Source organism: Mytilus edulis, chromosome 3, assembly GCF_963676685.1.
Source record: "Mytilus edulis chromosome 3, xbMytEdul2.2, whole genome shotgun sequence".
NCBI lineage: Eukaryota > Metazoa > Mollusca > Bivalvia > Mytilida > Mytilidae > Mytilus > Mytilus edulis.
This window is the reverse complement of record NC_092346.1, coordinates 35,139,333-35,164,093: the sequence shown is the minus strand read 5'-3', so window position 1 is coordinate 35,164,093 and position 24,761 is coordinate 35,139,333. Positions and strand designations below refer to the sequence as shown.

The 24,761-nt window shown below is 32.4% G+C and overlaps 1 protein-coding gene across 2 annotated transcripts; it reads right to left on the bottom strand.

Moving 5' to 3' along the window:
• Positions 1 to 4,945: 4,945 nt before the first annotated feature.
• Positions 4,946 to 23,119, bottom strand: LOC139516311 (uncharacterized). Of its 2 annotated transcripts, none has more exons than XM_071306350.1 (4): positions 22,946 to 23,119; positions 6,834 to 6,916; positions 5,629 to 5,722; positions 4,946 to 5,208 (listed from the first exon to the last, which is right to left on the bottom strand). In XM_071306350.1, exons 1-4 carry the CDS (start codon positions 23,022 to 23,024, stop codon positions 4,964 to 4,966), a joined length of 501 nt encoding a protein of 166 aa, XP_071162451.1. In that variant the 5' UTR covers positions 23,025 to 23,119; the 3' UTR covers positions 4,946 to 4,963. The 2 variants fall into 2 exon arrangements, with proteins under 2 accessions (XP_071162451.1, XP_071162452.1); XM_071306351.1 differs by lacking the exon at positions 22,946 to 23,119 and adding an exon at positions 7,715 to 8,171.
• Positions 23,120 to 24,761: the final 1,642 nt, after the last annotated feature.

Sequence of the window (24,761 nt, the reverse complement as noted above, 5' to 3'; positions counted from 1 at the left end):
TTTGTTTCTGAACCGTCAGGTTTTTTTTCAGTTAACCTTTTGTTTTGATTAGGACTTTAAAGACATAATTTCTTTACATCTTTCAGCCTTCATATCAGATGTTGATTTGATATTTTGTGCTATTATAGTATAACAGAAACAAAAAATAACAAATATAATTAAAATTAGTTCTCCGCTCTTGCTCCTCGTTATTTTTATTTCACGCGTGGCATATAAATAACTTGGAGCAAGTGCGGAGAACTAATTTTAAGTAGATTGGAAAAATATCAAAGGATATTCAAACACATAAGTTGAAAATAAACTAACAAAAAAAAAGAGAAAAACTTTCAAAAGACAAACAACAGTATACAATACAAAACTGATAACTGAGCAACAAGAACTTACAATAAACTGGGAATAATCTTAGGTTCTCCGAAAAGGTAAGCAAATCGTGCTTTACATATAGCACCGTGTAAAAATGACATCTGTTTGTAAGATTTTATTAAGCAATGGAAACAAATATTTTCAATTAATATCATAGTGTTCCCGAAAAGTACTTTTTATTGATCTAATAACCTGTAATTTTGGCGAGTATGGATATTTACAAATGGGTTCGTTGAATGGATGAAAAACTGTATAGAAGACTTTTGTTTTTTATGTAGGGTTTGCTTGTTTTAGGAAATCCGAGTGTAAGTTTAAACAGTCATTAAAAAATATCAATCACAGCTTTCCAATTACTCGCCAATATGACTGTGTATATTTATCTATTCATAAAAATAATAATAAAAGCGTTGTGAGACGATAAAAAAGCCTGATTTACAATCTTCACCACTTACCATTTTTAATAAACATCAAGTAAAGATATTTCAACTTATCTAAGTCACATAAACTGCATCGTTTTTCAAAGATTTTTGACAAACATTTCTTTATTGTGCAAATATATAAACTCTTTTTATCTCGCCTGCATCGTTTGTCAGAGAAAGAGAGCCATAGGTGTTGTTTTACGGAAGCGGCGGCGACGGTGTATGATGTATAAAATTGTTTACATTTTAAGATGGTACTCAGAATAGAATCCTATACGGCTTCTGATTGGTTGATACAAGATTGGAATTACATTTAATCGAAAGCTTATCCAATTAGGTTTAAAAATTGCCGAAAATCATATTCACATTTTTTGAAGTATAGAAAATATCTTCTATTTCTGCACGTCGGAGCAATTAAAAATATGCCTTTTTCATTTAGCGAAAAAAATAGACGATCTTTTTCAACTGCATTTTAAGTCAATTAGAGCCGCATGACCCTATATATTTTTTTGGTTGTAATGCAACACTGGCATTTCTAGTAACAGGAACTGCTACCCGTTTTCCCTAGTTTGTGTAGTCTTCGAAAAAAATACGAAACACTAGTGGTAACCTATGGAAAATGCATTACGAATAATTGTGCTCTTGTAACCAACAATTGCTTTCTGCTTAGTAAATCGGTTTGATAGGAACAACTTGTGTTAGATCGATGAAATTTTGTATAACATTGTATTACTTTCAGTGCATATAAGTTTTTACGACATATTAGTTTGACGAGGCCATGCCTACTAGGTCAAGGTATTTCGAATTATAGTTGATAAGCAATTTTCATGGTTAAGTGTTCTGCGAAAGTTAGTTTGATCGTTACTTCTTGTAAATAATCAATGATATTTTTTATAAAGTTGCATTTCTATCAGTACATATTAGTTCTATCGAGTCCCTGTCCCTAGTTCAGGGTCCAACAACTATTTAGCAGTTTTCAATGTTGACTTCTATGCTAGTTTAACGCTGCATTGAAGCACCATTGATGGCCTTTTGCTGTTGTTTGCTCTATGGTCGGGTTATTTTATCTTTGACATATTCCCCATTTCCATTCTCCATTTTATTTAGTTATTTTGATAGGAACTAGTTGTTATAGATATTTTCGCTCATGTTGCATTATTATCATTACAAATCAATGTGACGGCTATTTCACGGCCCCGTCCCTATGTCATAGTCCAGCAACTTTGAATCGATTAGCAATGCTGCGGCCATCAAATTGACTTTTGACATTAATAGGTAAATAAGAATTTAATGTAAGGCAAAAGAAATTACCATGGTTGCTAGATTTTATTTGTCAAGTTGTATCATGAAATTTAATTGAAATAATTTATCAAAATATGAATTAACAAACTATTGTCTCAAAAGATATGTTTTGCCAGTCGAAAAATTAATCGACCTGTATATTTATTCTTCCTTGTTGATTGTTTACAAAGGTGCATACAATCAGTTAATTTTTGTTTCCAAACACGACCATTAATTAGCAGCCAATGTTTCACAACAACACTGACCAAGCAAACAAAATTTGACGATTATACGATTTTATAATATATGCATGCCTTGGTTCCAAAATAGAATAAACGTTATTTTTCACCAGTCACTCGTTTCTTATGACTTTAAATCTTGGTGCAATATTTCATTGTTTGTACACCTGTTGAATCAAGTATTCGAAAAGTCGCTCTTTAAAAGTATTAGAAGACAATAGCAATCAAAACCAAGGAGTAAACAAAGACTCACAAAACCAAAGGACATTAACATCAACAGTAACAAATAATAAATAAGAAACAACACGTACTCCACTAAAAACCGGGAGTGAAATGTTGTCTTTTTATGATCCTCATAAAAAAGAAGGAAAGAAAAAACAGAATCAAACATAAACTATCATTTAAAAAAGATTCCTGCTTAATTTTGTATTTCATTGATATCGACGAATTTCAGACGAATTGCGAAAACATTATCAAGTGGAACATCCAGAAAATAGAGAAGAGGCTACGTACTTATGGAGTCATCGTCACTGATTGCATTTTTATAAATTTCCAGTTAACAAAACATTGAATTTTTCGAAAAACTAAGGATTTTCTTATCCCAGGCATAGATTACCTTAGCCGTATTTGGCACAACTTTTTGGAATTTTGGATCCTCTTCAACTTTGTACTTGTTTGGCTTTATAAATATTTTGATATGAGCGTCACTGATGAGTCTTATGTAGACGAAACGCGCGTCTGGCGTACTAAATTATAATCCTGGTACCTTTGATAACTATTGCAAATATAAATACAGTAAAGAAGTATCAACTTAAAATTATACATGTTATATGCAGATAAAGCGGTATATGATTTGATAATAACTAATAGTGTTTTTGTTGCAGTGTTTCTGGTATTCCATTGTTTTCCTCTTATACTTGATACATTCCCCTCGATTTTAGTTTGTAACCTGGATTCGATTAATGACTATTGAACAGTGGTAAACTACTGAAGTCTTATTTCTTGGTTTCTGATTACCTATCCATTTTTTCCTTTGTAGTATTAATTATTTTTACATTTTGTTGAATTTTGTGCTGTGCATACTCAAGTCTGAAAATTAAACAAGACTTTTCACAGTATGTGTTATAACTTAAATAATCACAAGGTGTGAACAATGAAACTGCAAATGTGTTCTTTAATAAACAATGATGGGGAATCGCCATCTTGGGAATAATTCCACAAACCACCAGTACTGAACGCTATATGGGACCTGCAGTGAGCTTGGAGATTTTATCCAGGTTGAAGGCTAAACTGTGAATTCGAGATGAAGAACGTTAAGGAAAGCGCTATTTGTTTGCTTTTGTCAAGTGCATGCAATGGCTTGAATTGATACACGATATCCTGTCATTGATATTGAACAGCACCTTTACCACAAAAAAGATGAATAGACATTAAACGGTCCAAGTACACTGCATTAAATAGCTCTCCAACATTTGACATCCTAGACGAACGTTTAATGAAGTTAATTTCATCAAGTTATTGTTCTGTTTCATTAGCCTGTTCATATGTCACGAAGGGAAATGCATTTTCATAGCATACTATCACATGTATCATGTATTAACAGACAGGGTTTCCTATTTCTCAATTTTAGACTTAGTCCTCGAACTTGACATAAACGGTCAACTAAGTGCCAGATTCTACGACGAACAAGATGATTTTGTTTTACATATCACCCCCTTAGTAGAAATATATTAACTTCATCTACATATGGGACATACATTTCTCAACTCATTCTATATTCAAGAGATTGCAGCTGCTACTCAAGACTTTGTACAACGTCACCATTCTCTGAGCAGAAAGTTGATGAACCAGGGTTGTGTCAAAGAACATCTCGACCTTTTTCGAAAGAAGTTCATTGGAGGATATCAAGACCTAGTTTATAAATATTCAGTATCGACTTGACAATTAATTATACTTTAAGTAAAGATTCTAGGAACGGACGTTGGTTATCATCTTAATTACATGTTATAGATTTCATTTATTTATCTTTGTAAATTATTACTTCTACTGTTTAGTCTATTTTTTAGTGATATCTATTTGACTAGGCTCGGTACTTATACATCCCGTCATTGTGTTATTGTGCTATGGTAAATTTTTGTATTCTTGTCTTTCGTTTTTGCTAAATTAAGGTGCTTTGTCTTTATTTCATGTTTATTCTTTGTTGACAAATTTGTTTGATTTTATAGTAATTAAGATTATCAACACAATGTCGACTGCTGTACTTCTATTTTTGACATTTGAACCTGTTATGTCTGTTTGTTTTGTTCACACATTGTTGTCAATATAATAGAATTTTGTGCGAATGTCATACAAGTGAGGTGTTTATCCAGCTATATAAACCAGGTGCACTTAACCATTTTCTGCATAAGAAAATGGCTGTAACAAGTTAGGTATATGACAGTTGTTATCCACTCGTTTAATGTGGTTGTGCTTTAGATTTTTTCCCTTTGATTAGGGACTTTCCGTTTTGAATGTTTCTCGGAGCTCGGTATTTTTGTTATTTTACTTTTTTATGATGATGGAAGATTTTAACGATCTTGATTGGCTATGCAGCCTTTGCAAAATAATGTAACGGCGATGAAACGTAAAATAAATGAACCATTGTTATAGTTAAATCATAATTTATTTCTCGCAAATATAACCTCCAAGTAAACCACCCATTGCACACCAGACAGAATGGAACCTATATCCTCTAGAGGCTAAGAAGAACATACAATCTTGTGCACCATTAAATGTTCCATTTGGTTCGCCATTGTCAAATGCAAAGTACGTCATCTTGACCATTTCTCCGTCCTTTTTTATCCATCTCCAATCACCACCGGTCTTGTATCTATTGATGTTACGTCCACCGACATAATAATGCACACCTTTGAAATAAAAATAAATCTAATTGTAAAAAAAGTTCATTTATGTGATATGCATTTTGACCTGAAAGCGTCTTTCTGTAAACGTGTTAATTTCGAATCAACTACTGTTAAGGTATCTCAAGTATAGAAAATTATGAATTGATGAATAAATTTTCTTGCAAAAATTTCATCAAGTGTTATAGCGTAATCCCAATTTTGTAAGCACTAATTAAAAATAAATAACACACACTAATACAAAAAGACCACAAATATTTTTACATACTTTTTTTTATAACGTTACAGTACTACAAAGAAACGAGTTTGTTGAGAATACGTTCTACTTTCTTGTGTGCCCTTTCGAACTAAACCAAATTTATTGTTCTCTACTTATACCTACTATTGTTCTTGTAAATTGATCGTCGAAATTAAATAATAATATACCTGTTTTCATTTTTAGAAGTTCGTACTTCATCAACATAGCTTCATTCACAGTTTCAAAGTTTGCCAGGTATGCACCTCGTCGTAAGCATTTTGCCTGAAACCATGAAAAAAACGTTCAAAAATGTTAATATACGATACAACATATTTTTTGTCATTATAAATCAAGGGTGAGATGGTTATTATATATAAGCAAATGTGGTAAGAGTGCCAAATAGACACCTCTCCATCAAACTCGCGATTTGTAAGAGTAAGCATTTATAGGTCAAAGTGCCGTCTTTAATACGGAGCCTTGGTCATAATGAACAGCAAGCTATAAAGGGCCCCAAAATGGCTAGTGAAAAACCATTCAAACAGGCTCTGGAAAACAACAACGTGTTTCCTTGCAGACAATTCAGTTGCCTTTTTATTTTCAGTTTTTATCTAACTATGCCTATAAAAGAAATATTGACGGAGTAAATGCACAGATTATGGAGAGACCTGTTTGTCACTTGCCAGGGGATGATAAGGGGCATCACGTCAAAAAATGTATAATACAAGAAGGATTTGATTTGATACTTTTACTTTCCATACGGCAATATTTTTTATAAATGTTTTATACGTTGAGTTGTAAGTGAAGTAAACATGCCTGTCATTTAAAAAAAAGAAAAAAAAGGGAAAACAAGAGTCGACAGCAAAATAGTATTCGCAGTGTTGAAAACAACAACAAACATAAAACTGCTATAAAACAAATACAAATACACACAAACGTATCGATAACGAGGACCAACTGGTCAAGATAGCATTACTTCTGACTTGGTATGGGCAAACATAGTGGTAGTGTTAGAAAAGTTTTACGTATGTTCCCTTTGACTTTCTTTTCATTGATTCTTAATGATTTTTTCACAATTCACTTTTCTATTGGTTCATTGATTAGTTACACTCGATCACCTATAATTGTAATATGAATCATCTCTTTTTGATTTTTCGAGAAAAAAAAATAATGGCGATTTCGTAAGTTAAATACACGCTGTCACTACGGTAACTGACTAAAACCAGTTAATCAACTGAGCACATGTGATCAACAATCACTCGATGGCTAATAATAATATGCTACACCTAGCTTACAAGCAACAGCTATCTTTATCCACTTTTCGATGTCACTATTGTGACCCTTTGACTAAATTTGATGAGTGTGTACAGTATGACGATTTCTATTAATAACTTACAAAAGCAGTATCACCGGACACTTTATCTTTTTGTATAAGATAACATCCTTTACCAACTCGTCGGTATGGATAACTGCATTCATCTGTAAAAATTAGATAACGTAATAAAATCGAATGGTAAAAAAGGGACTTATCAATCTAGTGTCTATAAAATTGATATGAAATAATGCATGATTCGATCTATCCCAGTTCATCGTATTTTGGTTGGTCTTTCTAATGATTTTTTTATATCCTCTCTTGGTATATTTTTTCCAAGACATCGCCGTTATTTCCCAACATATGTCTAATGCATTTAACAAATTAGATATAAATAAAAACACTCATCAAATACTTGGCATTTCCTATTAAATCTATTATATTTTCCCCAACTGTCAAATTAAACCAAGCTCTTCGCATACATTAAAAAAGTCTTTGTATAAGATGTGTCACGGTACTTTTCTATCCCAAATTCATGTATTTAGTTTTGATGTTATATTTGTTATTCGTATCGGATTTTGTCTAATGCTTAGTTCGTTTCTGTGTGTGTTACATTTTAATGTTGTGTCGTCATTTTCTTGTATTTAATGCGTTTCCCTCAGTTTTGGTTTATGACCCGGATTTGTTTTTGTCTATCGATTTATGAGTTTTAACATCGGTATTCTACTGTTGCCTTTATTTGTGGCATCTGTGACAGATTATATTTTTCTGAAAAAAAAATTAGTGGTTATTAAGTAGGATTATCGTAATTATCCTTTACATAATGAATAATTTGGTAAATATATATTTGTTAATTGTGAAACAATCAGCGGGGACGATTTATATACAAATCGCAATATTGCAGAATAAATTGTGTGCAAAAATTGTGTATAGAATAAATAAACAACAAAAAAATATTACCATACCAGCATGACAATAAACCAAAACTAGTCCAAATAGTACAAACAAACAATACATGGCGAATGTCGTGATAAATATGTGGATATTTCCAAAATGAAAGTCAACGTTGACAGTAGTTTTTGTTTTTATATATCTGATTAAATTTCATTTTAACGATAGTAACAGATTTTGAAAAATCGATATCATTTTGTTTATTGCATGATTTAGTTTGTAAACTAATAGCATGTAATGTTACCTTATCCAAGCATCATTTATCATGTGAAGGATAAGGTGCATTATATGAAGAAGCCAATGGGCTTCGAGGGTTAATATGTGAACTTTTATTTTATGTCAAGGCCGCACGCCTTTTGTCACAGCTGAGTGACTTTTTGTCTGACCACTACTATATCAGCCCGTGCAAAGACGTGACCAGCCTCTTTTTTACAAACCCAAACCGCTATGGGCATTTATTGGTCTTGATATTTATTTTTGAGACGGGCGTATTACTGATTATATAATTTGGGAGGGTACATATTAACCCTCGAAGCCCTTTGGCTTCTTTATATAATGCACCTTATCCTTTACATCATAAATGGTGCTTGGATAAAGTAACTTTATATATCATAATCCTGGGCTTGCTCAGGTTAATAAGTGAACTTGTTGTAGCTCCAGTAAATGCAACTTCCAAAATAGAATGAGAAATAAATTGAAATTAATAACTAACTGATCTCATGTACATTACCAGTAAAAGAAAACTTGAACAGAGATATACACAAAGAAAATTAGAAATATCCAACACAAAACTGATTAGAAAATCAGTCAAATCATTCTGACAAGTTTTGTTTTAAGACGGACAAGTCTTTACTCTCAAGTTTTTATTCCACATACTTTACAATTTTATCAAATACCAAAATAAAGGCTAATTTGAACCAGTATAAAGCAAATCTTACACATAAAAATTCTTGTAGCAATGCAGAAAAATTAAAATTTAATTATTTTAACCTTGTTGTATATTAATATGTATCACACAATATAATTGGAAAACAAATATTATTTTGTGTCCATCACTAGTTTACAAATCTTTAGTATGTCCATACACGCAACGCGATATATAAATAACTTCGCAAATGTCCAGTCACTGTTCAATATTAAGAATCAACAGCTGGAATAATGGTTCCTCCATCTCCAATCTATTAGTTCCTTAGACAGTTCATCTCCTGATACAGAAAAAACCCGCTGGAACTGTATCTCTAAGTCATCATCAACGTGATCAGGCTGGAAAAGTATGATTAAATACTGAATGAATATAATTTGAATTTGTATTGTCTACCTCAATATCCTTAAGGTAAAACTTTTTGAAGGTCTGACCTAATGCCCAAATTGCTGTTTTCAGAATATCATTTAAATGATATACCTGCTCTATTAGCTGCAGAAGAGGATGCAGATCTGTATGAATGAGCTTTAAATTTCAACACATTTATGCCTACATTAGACAGTACCAATTTTAACCATCTGGCAAGTGAACAGCTTGTTACAGCTTTTAAAGTTCTGAATGATATGAACAATTACTAATTTTTCTCAAGTCTTAATTTCTGTGAATATAATGTTTTAAAGTTTCAACAGGACAAATTTTTTTTTTCTGAAAGACGGGAATAACAACATCTTGTTCTATGTTGTTTTGGTCGTGTCATCTTTAATAAAGTTGTGACACGAACAATAAATGATGTACCTGTATTGAGAACAGAGTTTTAATTAAGACTTGCAAGTGTTTGTAATCTTTGAGCAGATGCTAGAGCAATTAAAGCAACACATTTTAGAGTTTTAAATCGAAATCCTGTAAAAGGTACAGAGATTCCAAATAGCTCAATACTTTTCCAATATCCCAAGTAAACAAATATCTTGGTCTTGGTGGTCTAAGATTAAACACAGCTTTCAAATATCTTTGAGTATAACTGTTATTTTCAAAAGATAAGTTACTCAATAAAGTCAATGTCTGACATATTGCTGATTTGTGACTATTTATACAGATATAAGACCGTCCTTTTTGAAACAACATGGACAGATAATCTAAGAGAAACTTAGTAAATTTTACGGACGCCATCACGAGATGAATAACCGTTTCACAAATGATATCGGATATGTAACTACAACCCCCTCCCTTTCATAAACGTAACCTACCGAATTAGACTATTTACCGGATTTGTTATCTCATAAGCAACACGTCGGGTGCCCCATGTGGAACAGGATCTGCTTACCCTTCCGGGTCACATGAGATCACCCCTAGTTTTTGGTGGTGTTCGTGTTGTTTATTCTTTAGTTGTCTATGTTTACTATTGTTTGTCTGTTTTCCTTTTCATTTTTGGGCATTGCGTTGTCAGTTTATGTTCGATTTATGAGTTTAACTGTCCATCTGGTATCTTTCGTCACTCTTTTACAGATCGAGAAGTGGGACTATATAAAAAAGAAGATGTGGTATGATTGCCAATGAGACAACTTTCCACAAAAGACCAAAATGACACAGACATTAACAACTATAGGTCATCGTACGGCCTTCAACAATGAGCAAAGCCCATACCGCATAGTCAGCTATAATAAGCCCCGATAAGACAATGTAAAACAATTCAAACAAGAAAAACTAACGGCCTTATTTATGTAAAAAAATGAACGAAAAACAAATATGAAACATATAAACAAACGACAACCACTGAATTACAGGCTCCTGACTTGGGTCAGGCACATACATAAATAAAGTGGCGGGGTTAAACATGTTAACGGGATCCCAACCCACCCCTAACCTGGGACAGTGGTATAACAGTACAACATAAGAACGAACTATAAAAATCAGTTGAAAAAGGCTTAACTCATCAGATGGACAAAAATACAAGTGGACGTGGCCGGGTACTTATACATTCCGACACATAAAGACACAATGAACAGATCTGACAGCTAGTTCAAAGCCACTAACAACTAATAAAAAAAAATCATGCATCTAAGACTAGTTTGTCTTGAATTACACCACAAACCCAGCCTCTCTAAGAGTATTCATACTGAACATTGGTTGACTTTCTCCAAGATTTAAGAAAGATTTATTTGGTTTTGTCTGGAAAAGAGATGTTTCCTGAAACAAGACAGGCGATGAGAAACATGTTTCTTGTGTTCATTGTATGACTTTGATTGTTGTGTGCTAGAGCTAGCTAGTTTGACAACTGAGGCAATTTTACAGGAAAATCTATTAATGCTTTCAATAACTTTAGATACCATAACTGAGTTGTCCATACAGGGACGATTAAAATTGCTTACCCTGCTTACCTAATCGTCTACTATCTTTTGAAGTACTCTGCTGGTTTGGCTGAAAGGAAGAAAAATATGAAGATATACTTTATGACATGAAAATGAAAAAGCATCAGTTGCATAAGCGACAGTATCTGGAAACCAGATTATGAAATTATTCAATTGTTTATTTTGTATCTGGGATGCAAAAATGTTTGGTTACTTCATTAAAAACCGATTCATTGATCTTCCGTTCTAAATTGTCATCAAAATTTCTTGATAAATTATCTGGTATGATATTTTCTTTCCCTGGAATATGAACAGCAGATAGTAAAACTTTGTTTCCTATACACCAATACCATATTTGTTTGGTTATTTATAATAAAGGTAAAACTAATTTTCCTCGATTATTAGTATAGTTAGTCATGTTAGTGGAACTATCTGATTTTACACAAATATGTGTTCTTTCTAAGTGACAGCAAAGTGATATTATGCTAAAATAGATAGCTTTTAATTCTAGAATATTAATGTGTAAACACTTCTCTTCCAAACTCCAATGACCTTGAGTTTGCTTTCCATAAAAATCAGCTCCCCAACCATTGAGGGAGGCATCTGTATGTAAATAATGACTTGGGTTATTATTTCTTAAAGGTCTCCCATTAACTGCTTTAACATTTTCTAACCACCAAACTATTTTATAAGATTTTAAAAAATGAATTGAAATTATTATTTGATGCATGTAAAGCTCGTGTTTTGTCTAAATCTAAATATCTATGAAACAAGTGAATATATAGTACTGCACAATTTGCAGATGATTAATAAAGTCCTGCTAATTGTGCTAGACTTCTAATTGATACTTTGTGAGCTTTAAACATTTTATTTGACATTTTAATTATTTTCTGTACTTTCTCCTCTGGTAAAAATACCTTAAATAGTACTGAATCTATAATATATCCCAAAAATATAATTCTATTGGTTGGAATAAAAACTGATTTTTCAATATTGGTGACAAACCCAACTGACTCTATAAAAGTTTTAACCCTTTCTGTATCTGTAATTTGGTTTGTCAAATCAAAACTGTCTGCTTGCAAAAGGGAATCATCAAATAAATGAAAAATATAAATCAATACCCATGCTCTGAATATGTGAAAATACTACTTTCAGTATTTTTGTAAATACTCTTGGAGCAGAAGCAATACCGAATGGTAGACAGTATAATTCGTATAATTTTTCACTCCATATGAATTTAAATATTTTCTGTCTGATCCATAGAATGAAATGAAAAAATATTCATCTGTCAAATCCAAAGATGTAAAAAAGCTATTTTTGAAATTCCTTTTAAAATCAAATCTAGCATTTCATGTTTAAAATGGTAATGGCTAATAAATTGATTCAATGGTTTCAAATTGATGACTGGCCTAAATTTTCCACTTTTCTCTTTTACTAGAAATTCATTTGAAATAAACTGTTCCGATTCATCCCCCACAAGATTATTTGATAGCACCTTTCTCAAGCATATCAACTATTTCTTTGCAAATAAGGGCCTTTTCTTTATTGTTAAATTTTATAGGAACAGGAATTTTTTCCTGAATTGACTTTTTAGCAAATTCTATCTTATATCCCTTAATTGTAGAAATAATCCAATTGTCTTTGGTTAAATATTTCCAATTTGAAATTTAAAAAAAATCAGTTTACCCGACTTTCTTTTTATATATTTATACTTGTATTTCTCACCTTTAAAATCTTCGTTTCTATTTGAAGGTGTTGGGTCTGTTTCCTCTCAACTGATCCCGTGGGGTCTGATAACTTTGTCTTGGCTGATAGCCCCATCTGCCTAAAATACAGCTTCTTCCCCTGAAACTTCCTCTGTAATTTGAATTTCTACTATAGCGATTAGTAATGTTCTTGTTTATTTTTGTTAATTGTATTAATACCTTTCAATCGCTTGACAACTGCATCTCCAAAAAGGCTAGAACCTACATCTTCATTGCGATTGCAAAGTTGGTGATATTTCTTGTCTATGTGTGGCTGTAAAGACATCCGTCTTTTAATTGATAGCTTAAAGTGAATATTGCTTAAAATTGCCAAAGCTTTAGAAATGTTTTCTCTCATTAGTTTTACATCTGCAGTTATTTTTTTTATTTAAAAATTTCGGCCACTCTCATCATGAACGAATATCTTATTGCTGGAAAAACTGTACTTATTCCAATATTGTGCAAACTTTTTAATAATATTCTTAATTCCGGAAATTTCCCTGAAATATGGGTTAACAGTATTATCGTACCTGTTTTTAAAAAAGGAGACGTGAATGATCCTAACAACTACCGTGGAATATCTTTAGTATCGCATGTTGGGAAATTCTTCACCTCGCTGCTGAATACAAGGTTGCTACAATGGAGTGAAAAGAATAATGTGTTGACAGATGCACAATTTGGTTTCCGTCCTGGATTTGGAACCGTCGATGCCGTCTTTGCCCTTTATTCCCTTATCACTAATTCTTTGAGTAAAGGTAAACGTTGATACTGTTGCTTTGTAGATTACACTAGAGCTTTTGATAGTGTCACACATTACAAATTATGGCAAAGATTAGTCAGATGTGGAGTAACTGGTAGACTTTTAAATGTCATTAAATCTATGTATAGCAAATTAAAAACTTGTGTAAAACTTAATGGAAAATTTTCTGAATTTTTTTAATGTACTGTTGGTCTAATGCAAGGGGAATCCTTATCTCCTCTGTTGTACTCATTATATGTCAATGATATGGAGATAGAACTTATTGCACAAAAATGTAAATCATATGAACTTAAAATGTTAAATCTGTACTTGTTAATGTACGCTGACGATATCGTTTTATTTAGTGAAAGTATTACTGATCTACAAAAGATGATCGATGATGTAAATGTTTATTCAAATAAGTATGATTTGTACATAAATTTGTCAAAAACCAAAATTGTAGTTTTTAGAAACAGAGGGAAAATTAGACCAGAAGAGCAATGGTATATAAATGGAAAGGCTATTGATATATGTAACGAGTTTATGTATTTGGGAATTTTATTTTATTATACTGGTAACTTTGCAAATACTCAAAAGAAACTATCAGAACAGGGTAAAAAGGCTGTCTTTAGTATATTCAATAAAATACATGATGATTATTATAATCCTGAAACTTTGTTGTCATTATTTGAAACTTATGTAGCAAGTATACTGAATTATTGCTCGGAAATATGGGGATTTCATATGGCACCTAATATCGAAAAAGTTCATTTGTATTTTTTAAAACGTGTTCTTAAAGTCAAAATGAGTGCTGTAACTAATATGATTTATTGTGAATTAGGTAGATTGCCAATGTACATTGAAAGGCAGTATAGAATGGTCAAATACTGGTTAAAAATTTTGAGTACAGAAAATTGTATATTAAAGAATTGCTATGATGAGATGTATGACAGAAGTTTTATTAAAAAGAACGATAAACAAAACTGGTGTTGTAAAATTAGAGATATTTTGTTAAGATATGGATTTAATTATGTTTGGTTAAACCAAGGTGTAGTTTGTAAAGACATTTTTCTATCGCAATTAAAAGAAAGAATGCTTGGTGTATTCATTAGTGAAGTAACTATGTTTTTTGAGAATTCAAATAAATGTCATTTGTATAGATACATGTATAGTACACACACATTGCAATTTTATTTAGATAGACCTGTAAATTATATATACAAACCATACATTTGTAAATATCGTATATCAGCTCATATATTAAGTATAGAAACAGGTAGATATTATAATGTTGATAAAAATAATAGACTATGTACAAATTGTAATACTAGCTCTATTGAAGAAGAATACCATTTTATACTTGAATGTAAAAAATATATTCAAATTCGAGAAAAGTATATAAAAAGTATTATTGGAGAAATCCTTCTACATACATCCAGTTGTTATCTGTCAGAAATATTAAAGAATTGAATAACTTAGGTATATTTTTAAAATCTGCAGAAAAACTTAGAATTTAATTGCAGTAAATAATATTTTTGTTCTCACTTTATTTAAGTGTTATATCATTATATCATTCTCCGCTCGTATTCCGTATTTTGTATTATGTATTATGTATTATGTATTATGTATTATGTATTATGTATTATATGTTCTTTCATGCACACCTTATATTTATATATATTATATATCTCTTGTAAAATTCTTATATTGGTGTAAAATTGTGTATATGTATCCTATAAGCTGTATTGCTTTCGGAATAAAGTATTATTATTATCAATGGTACCATACCACAACCCAGCAATTTTTGTATAGTTTGGAGATTCAAATCAGCAGTTTTAGCTTTTTTTTCAAGGAATTGCCATATCTCAGCATTAACTGGGGGTGCTACTAGACTTTTACAATTTACAGGTATCTTCATCTGTCTTGTCATTACTGACACATCAAATTTCTTTACATACATTGTCAAATACTTTAGCCTATGATGGGCTTGCCTCTTCATCGTATTTTTGATCATCTTCAAAAATCTTTGGTAGTCCATAATCAAATTCATCATTTGATGCAACAACTGGAGGTTCATTCTCTTCATCAGAAAAATTACTATAGTTGGTGTCAATCACCTGCTCGTCGGGTATCGACTCATTCTCAGAAAATTCCATATCAATATGACTACTTGGTCTTTGTGACTTTTCATTATTCTGACTCAATGGGGATACTAGAGTATCCGACAAACCTTTCAATAGAGTTTAAAGAAAATCTGACTGGTAAAGCTGATTCTTTTAGGCATTTTTCTTTACTGTGCCTGTGGTTGTGCGAGGTTTCGTAGCCTTCGTACCTTTACCACATTTTTAACCGGATTCCGCTCCCTGATGGCAACTCATTGTCAATCTCAATCGTCTGCCTTCTAGGTGTCTTTTGCTTGCTGTCTAAAGCCTTGCCTTTTGTAGAGCTGGTACTCTTCTTACCTTTTATTATTGAATTTTCAGTCTGTTGTTGTTTTTGTGTTACTGCCATTCGGATGTCCTAGGCAATTAATATTTGTGCATCCGGGTTATCCAACTCCGGGTCATTAATTTTCACACGTTCTTCGTCTAACGCAAATAATTTTAATATTTAATCGTCATTATCATTGCTTTCACTTTCGCTTAGAACAGAGCGACATAATTTTTGTATAAACAGCTGACAGTTTCTGCCAAGTTTTGAAATTTATATTCAATATATCCGATTCGGATAAGTTATTTTACAATATAGTCGACTTTACCACGTGCGGCCTTTCAAAATAAAGAGGCTGGTCACGTCTCTGCACGGGCTTATATAGTAGTGTTCAGACAAAAAATCACTCATCTGTGACAAAAGGCGTGCAGCCTTGACATTAAGTAAAGGTTCACTTATTAACCTGAGCAAGCCCAGGACTATGATATATAATAATAGTTACGGAAAGAATACCATTATTATTTTATTCGCGATAGATTTATAATTTGATTTGTTTAAATGTTTATTAAAATAAACTCCGAGAACAATATAATTGGTTTTATCCTCTCTCATTCATTGGGAGGATGGTCGTTAAAGAAATAAATTAACATGTACTGGTCTGCCTAAAAAAATTTTAACAGGCCTTCAATGTATTATATTTCATTAGTAGCATTAATTGATTGTGTTGACATCTGTTTAAAGGTCCAAATTCCTTTCAAATAGTCTTATTTGTGACCCACTCCTTTTAACACGCTTTATTCGGTAAGGATGGGTTTTTGTTAACGTCTAGTGTTAACTAGTACTTAATTGATTGTTTCAATGGTACAAATATAGAAGTACTATTCAACACTGTATACGTCTGTGTTGTGAGGTAAATGGCTTCTACTAGATACATAAAATTGAGAAAATGAAAAACTTACTTATATTCGAGTAAATAAGCTACTTAATTTATTAGGTTCTTTTTTGGTTATATAGCTCTTTAGCTCTATATGTTATAAATTCTTAGCTTTCGGCTTTGGGCGATCCAGATGAAGTTAAATCAAGAAAAAAGGCTTTGGGCGCATGAAATTGATAACTAGTTGTTTTCATTTTTATGCCACAGGAAAAGAAGGTAACTGTAACAAAGTCCAAATAAATCAGACTGATATTGCTATTGAAATAATGAAAGGTAAAACAACGTATGAACTTCAAGTAACTTATATATTTAATAAAACCTTAAGCCCGTACTCACTGATTATTATTATAACAAAAGATCGTCATCGTTATTACCAAAACATAACTACATGCTTAACTATTTCTTAACCAATCATAGCTAATATAATGGTACGGCATAGAGTCACTTGATATATATAGGTGTGTCGTGCACCCTGTGAACCAGTATCTTCGTTAGGATTGCTCAACAGTTCGGTAGAGGAATGCTTAAACTTGATCAAACAAGGGTATATGAAAGTAGAACGGGAGGCAGATACAGAAGTTCACCTGTAAAAGCAGTGAAATGTGGAGAATATAATGTTGTTGTTGTAGAGGTGACAGGAATTTGATACTACACTGGATCATCTTCATTTTCATTGGGAGAAGATGATGTCATAGGAAGAGGATTTTTAATGTTATAATCCAAGTTATAATTGGCAATAACAGTTTGGCTTGCTAATTAACGAAACGTAATAAGGTGTTTCCCTATGTTAATTTATAGATATGCAATATACATTTGACCATTACATTTGTAATTCGTTACTTGTGTCTATAGTATCATTTGTTTGAAGACACAGTTTGAATTTTGTTAATTCTGTAATCGCTATATTTATCATAACGTAATAATATTTATTTTTAGATGGGAGACGTTTTAACGAAAACATTTCTTAAAAGATATTCATCAATAAAATTCGAAGCAACATCATTGTAATCCATGAATCGAATTATAAACTACAAATTTAAGTTTTTTTTTGTCTCAAAATTCCTTGTGAAATGACATTTTTGCTTTTTCAAAATTCTAAATACATTGTACGACACAATCTAAAAATATAATAGTTAATTGAATAAAATGTGTTATTTCTTCAAAATTTTTAAATTCGTTTATAGGGTGGATGTTATAAACATGTTAAAATAATGTTTTCTCTCAAAAACATTTCTGGACAAATTACTCTCAGCAGACTTTTTTTTGGTTCAATTATTTCGGTTTGGCCTTGTAAACTTATTGATAAAGGTTATAATTATATAGTAAATGTTCAATCACCGCGCTTGGTTTTTTTTAAAGGCACCAGTCTTATAACGTTGATCAAAGGTCATACATATTTTAGAGGAAACAAATCCGGGTTATAAACTAAAACCGAAAAACAAATCAACTTTAAAAGGAAAACTAACGAACGAAATGAATCCTGACAAAACGAAAAACACTAATATACATAGAAACGAACTATTTGATAACAACTGTCATATTCCTGATTTTGTACAGGACATTGTGAAACAAAATGGTTCAATGGCTGTCCAAACTTCCGACTTTGTGACAACGCTAAATAAAACATCGATGAATTGACAGCACAACAGGACAAAATACAGTACATACACACGCAAGAACATTCATCACGGAGAAACAGACAACCAACTAATATAATTGTCGACAAACATGCAAAGACTTTGGTCCTTTGTGCTAGATGAATTAAAAAGGGTAAGTTCTGTAAAAAAACAATCCACCAGATTTCCTGTGCCTACTATAAACCTAAAATCTCACGATTAAATGTCGTACATCATTTAAGAAATGAATGCTACTTTTTGCAACTTTATTGTGGTCTAAAATGGTAGACTGAAACACATTTTGTATAAAAAATGGAAGCGCTCCATTCCAAAAAAGAGTACGCGATCAAAACTGTTGCATCCCTATAAATTACCGAAAAGAATCATTTATGTCTTGAAAGTACATTTGTATGCCAAAAAGGCCATTACAAAAAAGTTGTATAACGTTTTTCTTTTATTTACCTTTTTGTTTTGGAAACACGTGTTATTTCGAATGTAACATTTCATTTTCGTATGTAGGTTAATTTTTGAATGACGCCCGATTATTGTTATCCAATCAAACTAACGGATTCTCGTGAATATATACATTTTATGTAGTTAAACCTGACTGATTTTCTTTATTTAGAGATTTATTTGTAAATGGCAGATCTTTGATTCCTTCTGTTTCATTAATTCACATTTTTAAAGACTAAGAATGATTTAAAGCTTGTAAATTGAATAAACACTCTATATAAACATTTGTTGTGTGGTAGTAAATGAGACACCTACCTGTACACTATATACCAAAAGACGGAATTTGCATAATGAAATGCAATTAAAGATATCAAATGACCTTGAGATTATGAACTTAAGGTGGTACCCAACACCTTAACTAAAATTCATTTGGCTCGTTTATTTTTCTTCAAATTTTGACAAAATATTTACTATGATGCTTTGACAAAAATAATAAATTTTCAAAAAATTTGAACCAACCGTTTAATCAGAAAAAATACACTGGTTATATAGCAGTTTGACGAACACTTATTTTGATCATTTAGAAGCTTAATATTCCCTTAACAACACAATGTCATTAAAACGTTCTGCTGATTTTACAGAGTTATCTCCCTGTAGTGTTAGGTACCACCTTAAACAACAAAACATTTAAAACACCAAATCCAAACTCAAATATATTTATACGCCAGCAAATAAAATGTATCTCCAAAATGTCAAAGTAAGTTGGAAGAAATATTTGGAAACAATTTACTTTGAGAAAATATGTGTTCGGGATTAAAACAGTTGAAAATTGAAAACAAAATAAATGAATTTCAATCGTGATTCATGCACAATATTTTATATACTGAAGAAAGATTAAACAAAAAAGATATCAAATGGAAAATGTCACATTTGTGTCAAAATGACAACAACATGGAAACCTTGCAACACTTATTTTTTAGTTGTAGTACAGTTAATTTGAAACAAGCTCCAAGAAATACAATCTAATCCTATTATTGAAAAGGACATGCTGTTAGGTAAAAACACAGGAATACTTGAATATGATAACTTTCTAAATACTACTATCATAATCTAAACGAAATCTGTGGATAATTAGGATTTCAATAAAATATAACAAAACGCCTAAATTGAAATGCATTGACATCGTCAATTAGACAGTTCAACTTCAGACAAAGCTAAAAAATGTTATTGTTTATTATACAAAACTAGAAATTTTATCACTTTGTATACATATATACATACATATAACTAGAGGCTCTGAAGAGCCTGTGTCGCTCACCTTGGTCTATGTGCATATTAATCAAAGGAAACAGATGGATTCATGACAAAATTGTGTTTTGGTGATGGTAATGTGTTTGTAGATCATACATTACTGATCAGTCTTGCTACTTACAATTTTCTCTTTCTGTAATGAACTTTGCCCTTTAGTTATAGAGGAAAACATTTTGTAAAAACTGACCAAAATTTACCAAATTAATGAAAATTGTTAAAATTGACTGTAAAGGTCAATAACTCCTTTAGGAGTCAACTGACCATTTTGATTTTATTACTACAACTGGGTCGATGCCTCTGCTGGTGGACTATTAGTCCCCGAGGGTATCACCAGCCCAGTAGCCAGTACTTCGGTACTGGCATGAAAATACGGATTTGTTTGTGTTATTAAAATTTGCTGTTACAAAGTATTAAAAATTATTATAAATTAAGGAATGTATCTCCCTCATGCAAAGCTCTGATTCTTTTCACGAATTTAGCTATACTTTTTGGACCTTTTGGATTATAGCTCTTCATCTTTTATATAAGCTTTGGACTTCAAATATTTTGGCCACGAGCATCACTGAAGAGACATGTTTTGTCGAAATGCGCATCTGGTGCAACAAAATTGGTACCGTTGATTTTATTACTACAACTGGGTCGATGCCTCTGCTGGTGGACTATTAGTCCCCGAGGGTATCACCAGCCCAGTAGCCAGTACTTCGGTACTGGCATGAAAATACGGATTTGTTTGTGTTATTAAAATTTGCTGTTACAAAGTATTAAAAATTATTATAAATTAAGGAATGTATCTCCCTCATGCAAAGCTCTGATTCTTTTCACGAATTTGGCTATACTTTTTGGACCTTTTGGATTATAGCTCTTCATCTTTTATATAAGCTTTGGACTTCAAATATTTTGGCCACGAGCATCACTGAAGAGACATGTTTTGTCGAAATGCGCATCTGGTGCAACAAAATTGGTACCGTTGATTTTATTGACTTATTTGTAGATCTTAATTTGCTGAACATTATCGCTGTTTACAGTTTATCTATAATAGTATTCAAGATATTAACCATAAAGGGCTAAATTTCTATCAAAATTACCAATTGGGGGGGGGGGGGGGGGGGTCAGCAACCCAACAACCAGTTGTCCAATTCATCTGAAAATTTTAGGGCAGATAGATATTTACTATATTAACAAGTTCACCTCTTGTAAGATTTGCTTTAAATGCTTTGGTTTCAGAGTTATAGGCCAAAATCTACATTTTACCCCATGTTCTATTTTAAGCCATCTTGGTTGGTTGGCTTTGTCAACGCACACGTTTTTTAAACTAGATACCCTAATAATGATTGTAGCTAAGTTTGATTAAATTTGGTCCATTAGTTTCAGAGGAGAAGATTTGGTAAAAGATTTCAAAACTTTACGAAAAATTGGTAAAAAATGTCTATTAAGGGCAATAACTCCTTAAGGGGTCAACTGACCATTTTGCTCATTTGACTTATTTGTAGATCTTACTTTGCTGAACATTATTGCTATTTACAGTTTATCTTTATCTATAATAATTTTCAAGATAATAACCGAAAACGGACAAAATGTCCTTAAAATTACCAATTATGGGGCAGCAAACGACGGGTTGTCCGATTCATCTGAAAATTAATTTCAGGGCAGATAGATCTTGACCTGATTTTCTCTAAAGGTTTTGGTTTCAGAGATATAATCCAAAATCTACATTTTACCCCTATGTTCTATTTTTAGCCATGGCGGCCATCTTGGTTTGTTGGCCGGGTCACCTGACACATTTTTTAAACTAGATGCCCTAATGACGATTGTGGCCAAGTTTGATTTAATTTAGCCCAGTAGTTTCAGAGTAGAAGATTTTTGTAAAAGTTAAAAGACGACGACGACGACGACGACGACGGACGTCAGACGCAAAGTGATGAGAAAAGCTCACTTGGCCCTTAGGGCCAGGTGAGCTAAAAATGAAAAAAATGTTAGTCTATCAAGTGTGTTGTATTAAATGCACATCTTGTGTGTGGGTTTCATATTGATACCTGCTATGTTGAAGTTAAGATATAGAACTGTTAGATGCCTCTAACATTGTGTGGATAACTTTTTAAAACAAATTGTAAATCCGAAGTAAAAAGTGGACTACATTTTAGCCTTCTAATACATTCAAATACCCCTGGATAGATGGCTCATTTTGTAAATAGGGACCCTTAGTCAGTTGGCTGGATGACCAGGGTAATTGTAAACAGGAAATATGTTTAGGAACAAAACGTGTATATGTGTAAAAAAGGACTGAATGTAAACAAACATTACACCAGGGTTTTCGATATCACAAATTAGGCAAAACCTTTAGTTAATGTTATTATCGTTGTACGGACATACTCGTTAATATAAATCACCATGCATACATCTTATACGTTCATGTATTTCACATCATTTAATTGAGGTCTGGAGCTGGAATGCCAGTAACTGCTAGTAGTCCTTTGTTCAGTTGTATATCATTGTCATTTTTATTTCATTTGTTACCTATTCTGACATCGAACTCTTACTTCATTTAAACGGAATTTTACTGTGTGTATTGCTATGTTTTTTTTCTGTATATTTTACATAAGCTAGGTATAGAAAGGGTGAGATCTAACAAAACATGTTTAATCCCGCCAAATTCTTTGCGCCTGTCCCTAAGTCAGGAGCCTTTGTTAGTTTTGTATAATATTAGTTCATTTATATGTTTCGGAGTTAGTGAGATGTCCATTTTTACTGACCTAGTACACACTTTGTAAATATGATGCCACCTGATGACCACCTCCGGTGCGGAATTTTCTCGCTTCTTTGGAGACTCATTGATGGCGTCCGGTTGCTGTCTGCTCTTGGTTGGGTTGTTGTCTCTTTGATTGTTGCCCATTTTCATTCTCAATTTTCTCAGTCATAATAACCTCCCAACTTTACCGACCTGAACAAAGAAAATACACGACGGGTGCAGTATACGGCGCACGAAATGCTTACCCTTCCGGAGCACCTGATTTCACTCCCGGTTTTTAGTGGAGTTCGTGTTGTTTCATAATTATTATTTATAACTGTTGATGTAAATGTCCTTTGGTTTTGTGAGTCTTTGTTTACTCATTGGTTTTGATTGTTATTGTCTTATTCAACAATGTACAAAATTTATAAAAGATTGTATGTTACTCTCAAAATTTATTTTGATTATTTTAGTAATTGGGTGTTGAGTTATTAACGTTTTCTTCACATCATCTTTTACATATATTTTCCCAGTAACAAAAATGCCTGTTCAAAGTCAGAAACCGTGTCAATAGTTGTTTTGATTCATAGTTAACTGTTTTTTGTATATGTTCATGACAAAGAGAAAGTCGTTAAAACCATCAATCGAATATTTAACACGTGCACGTTTGTATTCCCTTTGTATATTCAGCCTTATTAAAACGGATTGCAACTAAATAACACTGAACAAAAAAACACTGTTTTGTGTGTTGCACACTAGCAAGAGGCTCTTTTCTTTGTTGTAGAACACGCGTGTTGGATGCTGTAGTCCATCTGCTTCAGTAAGTAACGTTTTGCTGACCTTTCCATCCTCTTGTAGCATCAGAAGGTTATGAGAGTTTACACCTACAACAAACACATTCTGGTCGGGATCAATAGCAATTCCTCCAGGGAATGAAAGTGACTTATTCATGAAACTCCATATTTCTGCTCCATTTGAACTGCAACAATGAACAGCGTTTTGATTGCTTTCTGTATAGTAGATTCTAGTTTTGCTAGTTGTGATATTGAAAAATTTCGCTATGTTACACGTGATTGCACAAAGTATGGTTCCTTCCATATCCAATACCACTATGCCTTCATCTTTTACTACAACATAAATCTTTCCATCACTGTAGGATATTCCCGAACAACTGTTTTTTAATTTCATACTTTTGATAACGATTATCTTATTCAAATCAATTATCTCGATGTATCGTTGACTACCATAAGAAACCGCGATTTGATCTGTATCTATTAATGCTATTGAACTGATACTTCTCTTGAACTGAATTTTAATGTGCGTATTGTTATTCTTTTACTTTTCTACATTGGCTAGAGGTATAGGGGGAGGGTTGAGATCTCATAAACATGTTTAACCCCGCCGCAATTTTGCGCCTGTCCCAAGTCAGGAGCCTCTGGCCTTTGTTAGTCTTGTATGATTTTAAATTTTAGTTTCTTGTGTATAATTCGGAGTTTAGTATGACGTCCATTATCACTGTACTATTATGCATATTTTAGGGGCCAGCTGAAGGACACCTACGGGTGCGGGAATTCTCGCTACATTGAAGACCCATTGGTTGCCTTCGGCTGTTGTTTGCTCTATGGTCGGGTGGTTGTCGCTTTGACATATTCACCATTTCCTTTCTCAATTTTATATATTATAAGGCGTTGCAGAGACGGGTATTTCACGGATAAATGTTCCGTCATCGTTATACTCTAATAAAACATTATGTCCATTGCTATCTGCAATCAATAAATTACCATTTGCCAAAATAGTACACCCTGAAATGTACATTGTACTTCCCCTTTGCTGAATTGTGA

Bases quoted from the DNA above. Each gene is read 5' to 3' on its own strand.
- LOC139516311 (XM_071306350.1), bottom strand. From the start codon at position 23,024: ATGAGTCTCCAAAGAAGCGAGAAAATTCCGCACCGGAGGTGGTCATCA. The intron at 6,917-22,945 runs GTCAGTAAAAAT...TAATTTTTACAG, and splicing joins ATTTACAAAGTGTGTACTAG to ATGAATGCAGTTATCCATAC. The intron at 5,209-5,628 runs GTATATTATTAT...TTTATTTCAAAG, and splicing joins ACTTCTAAAAATGAAAACAG to GTGTGCATTATTATGTCGGT.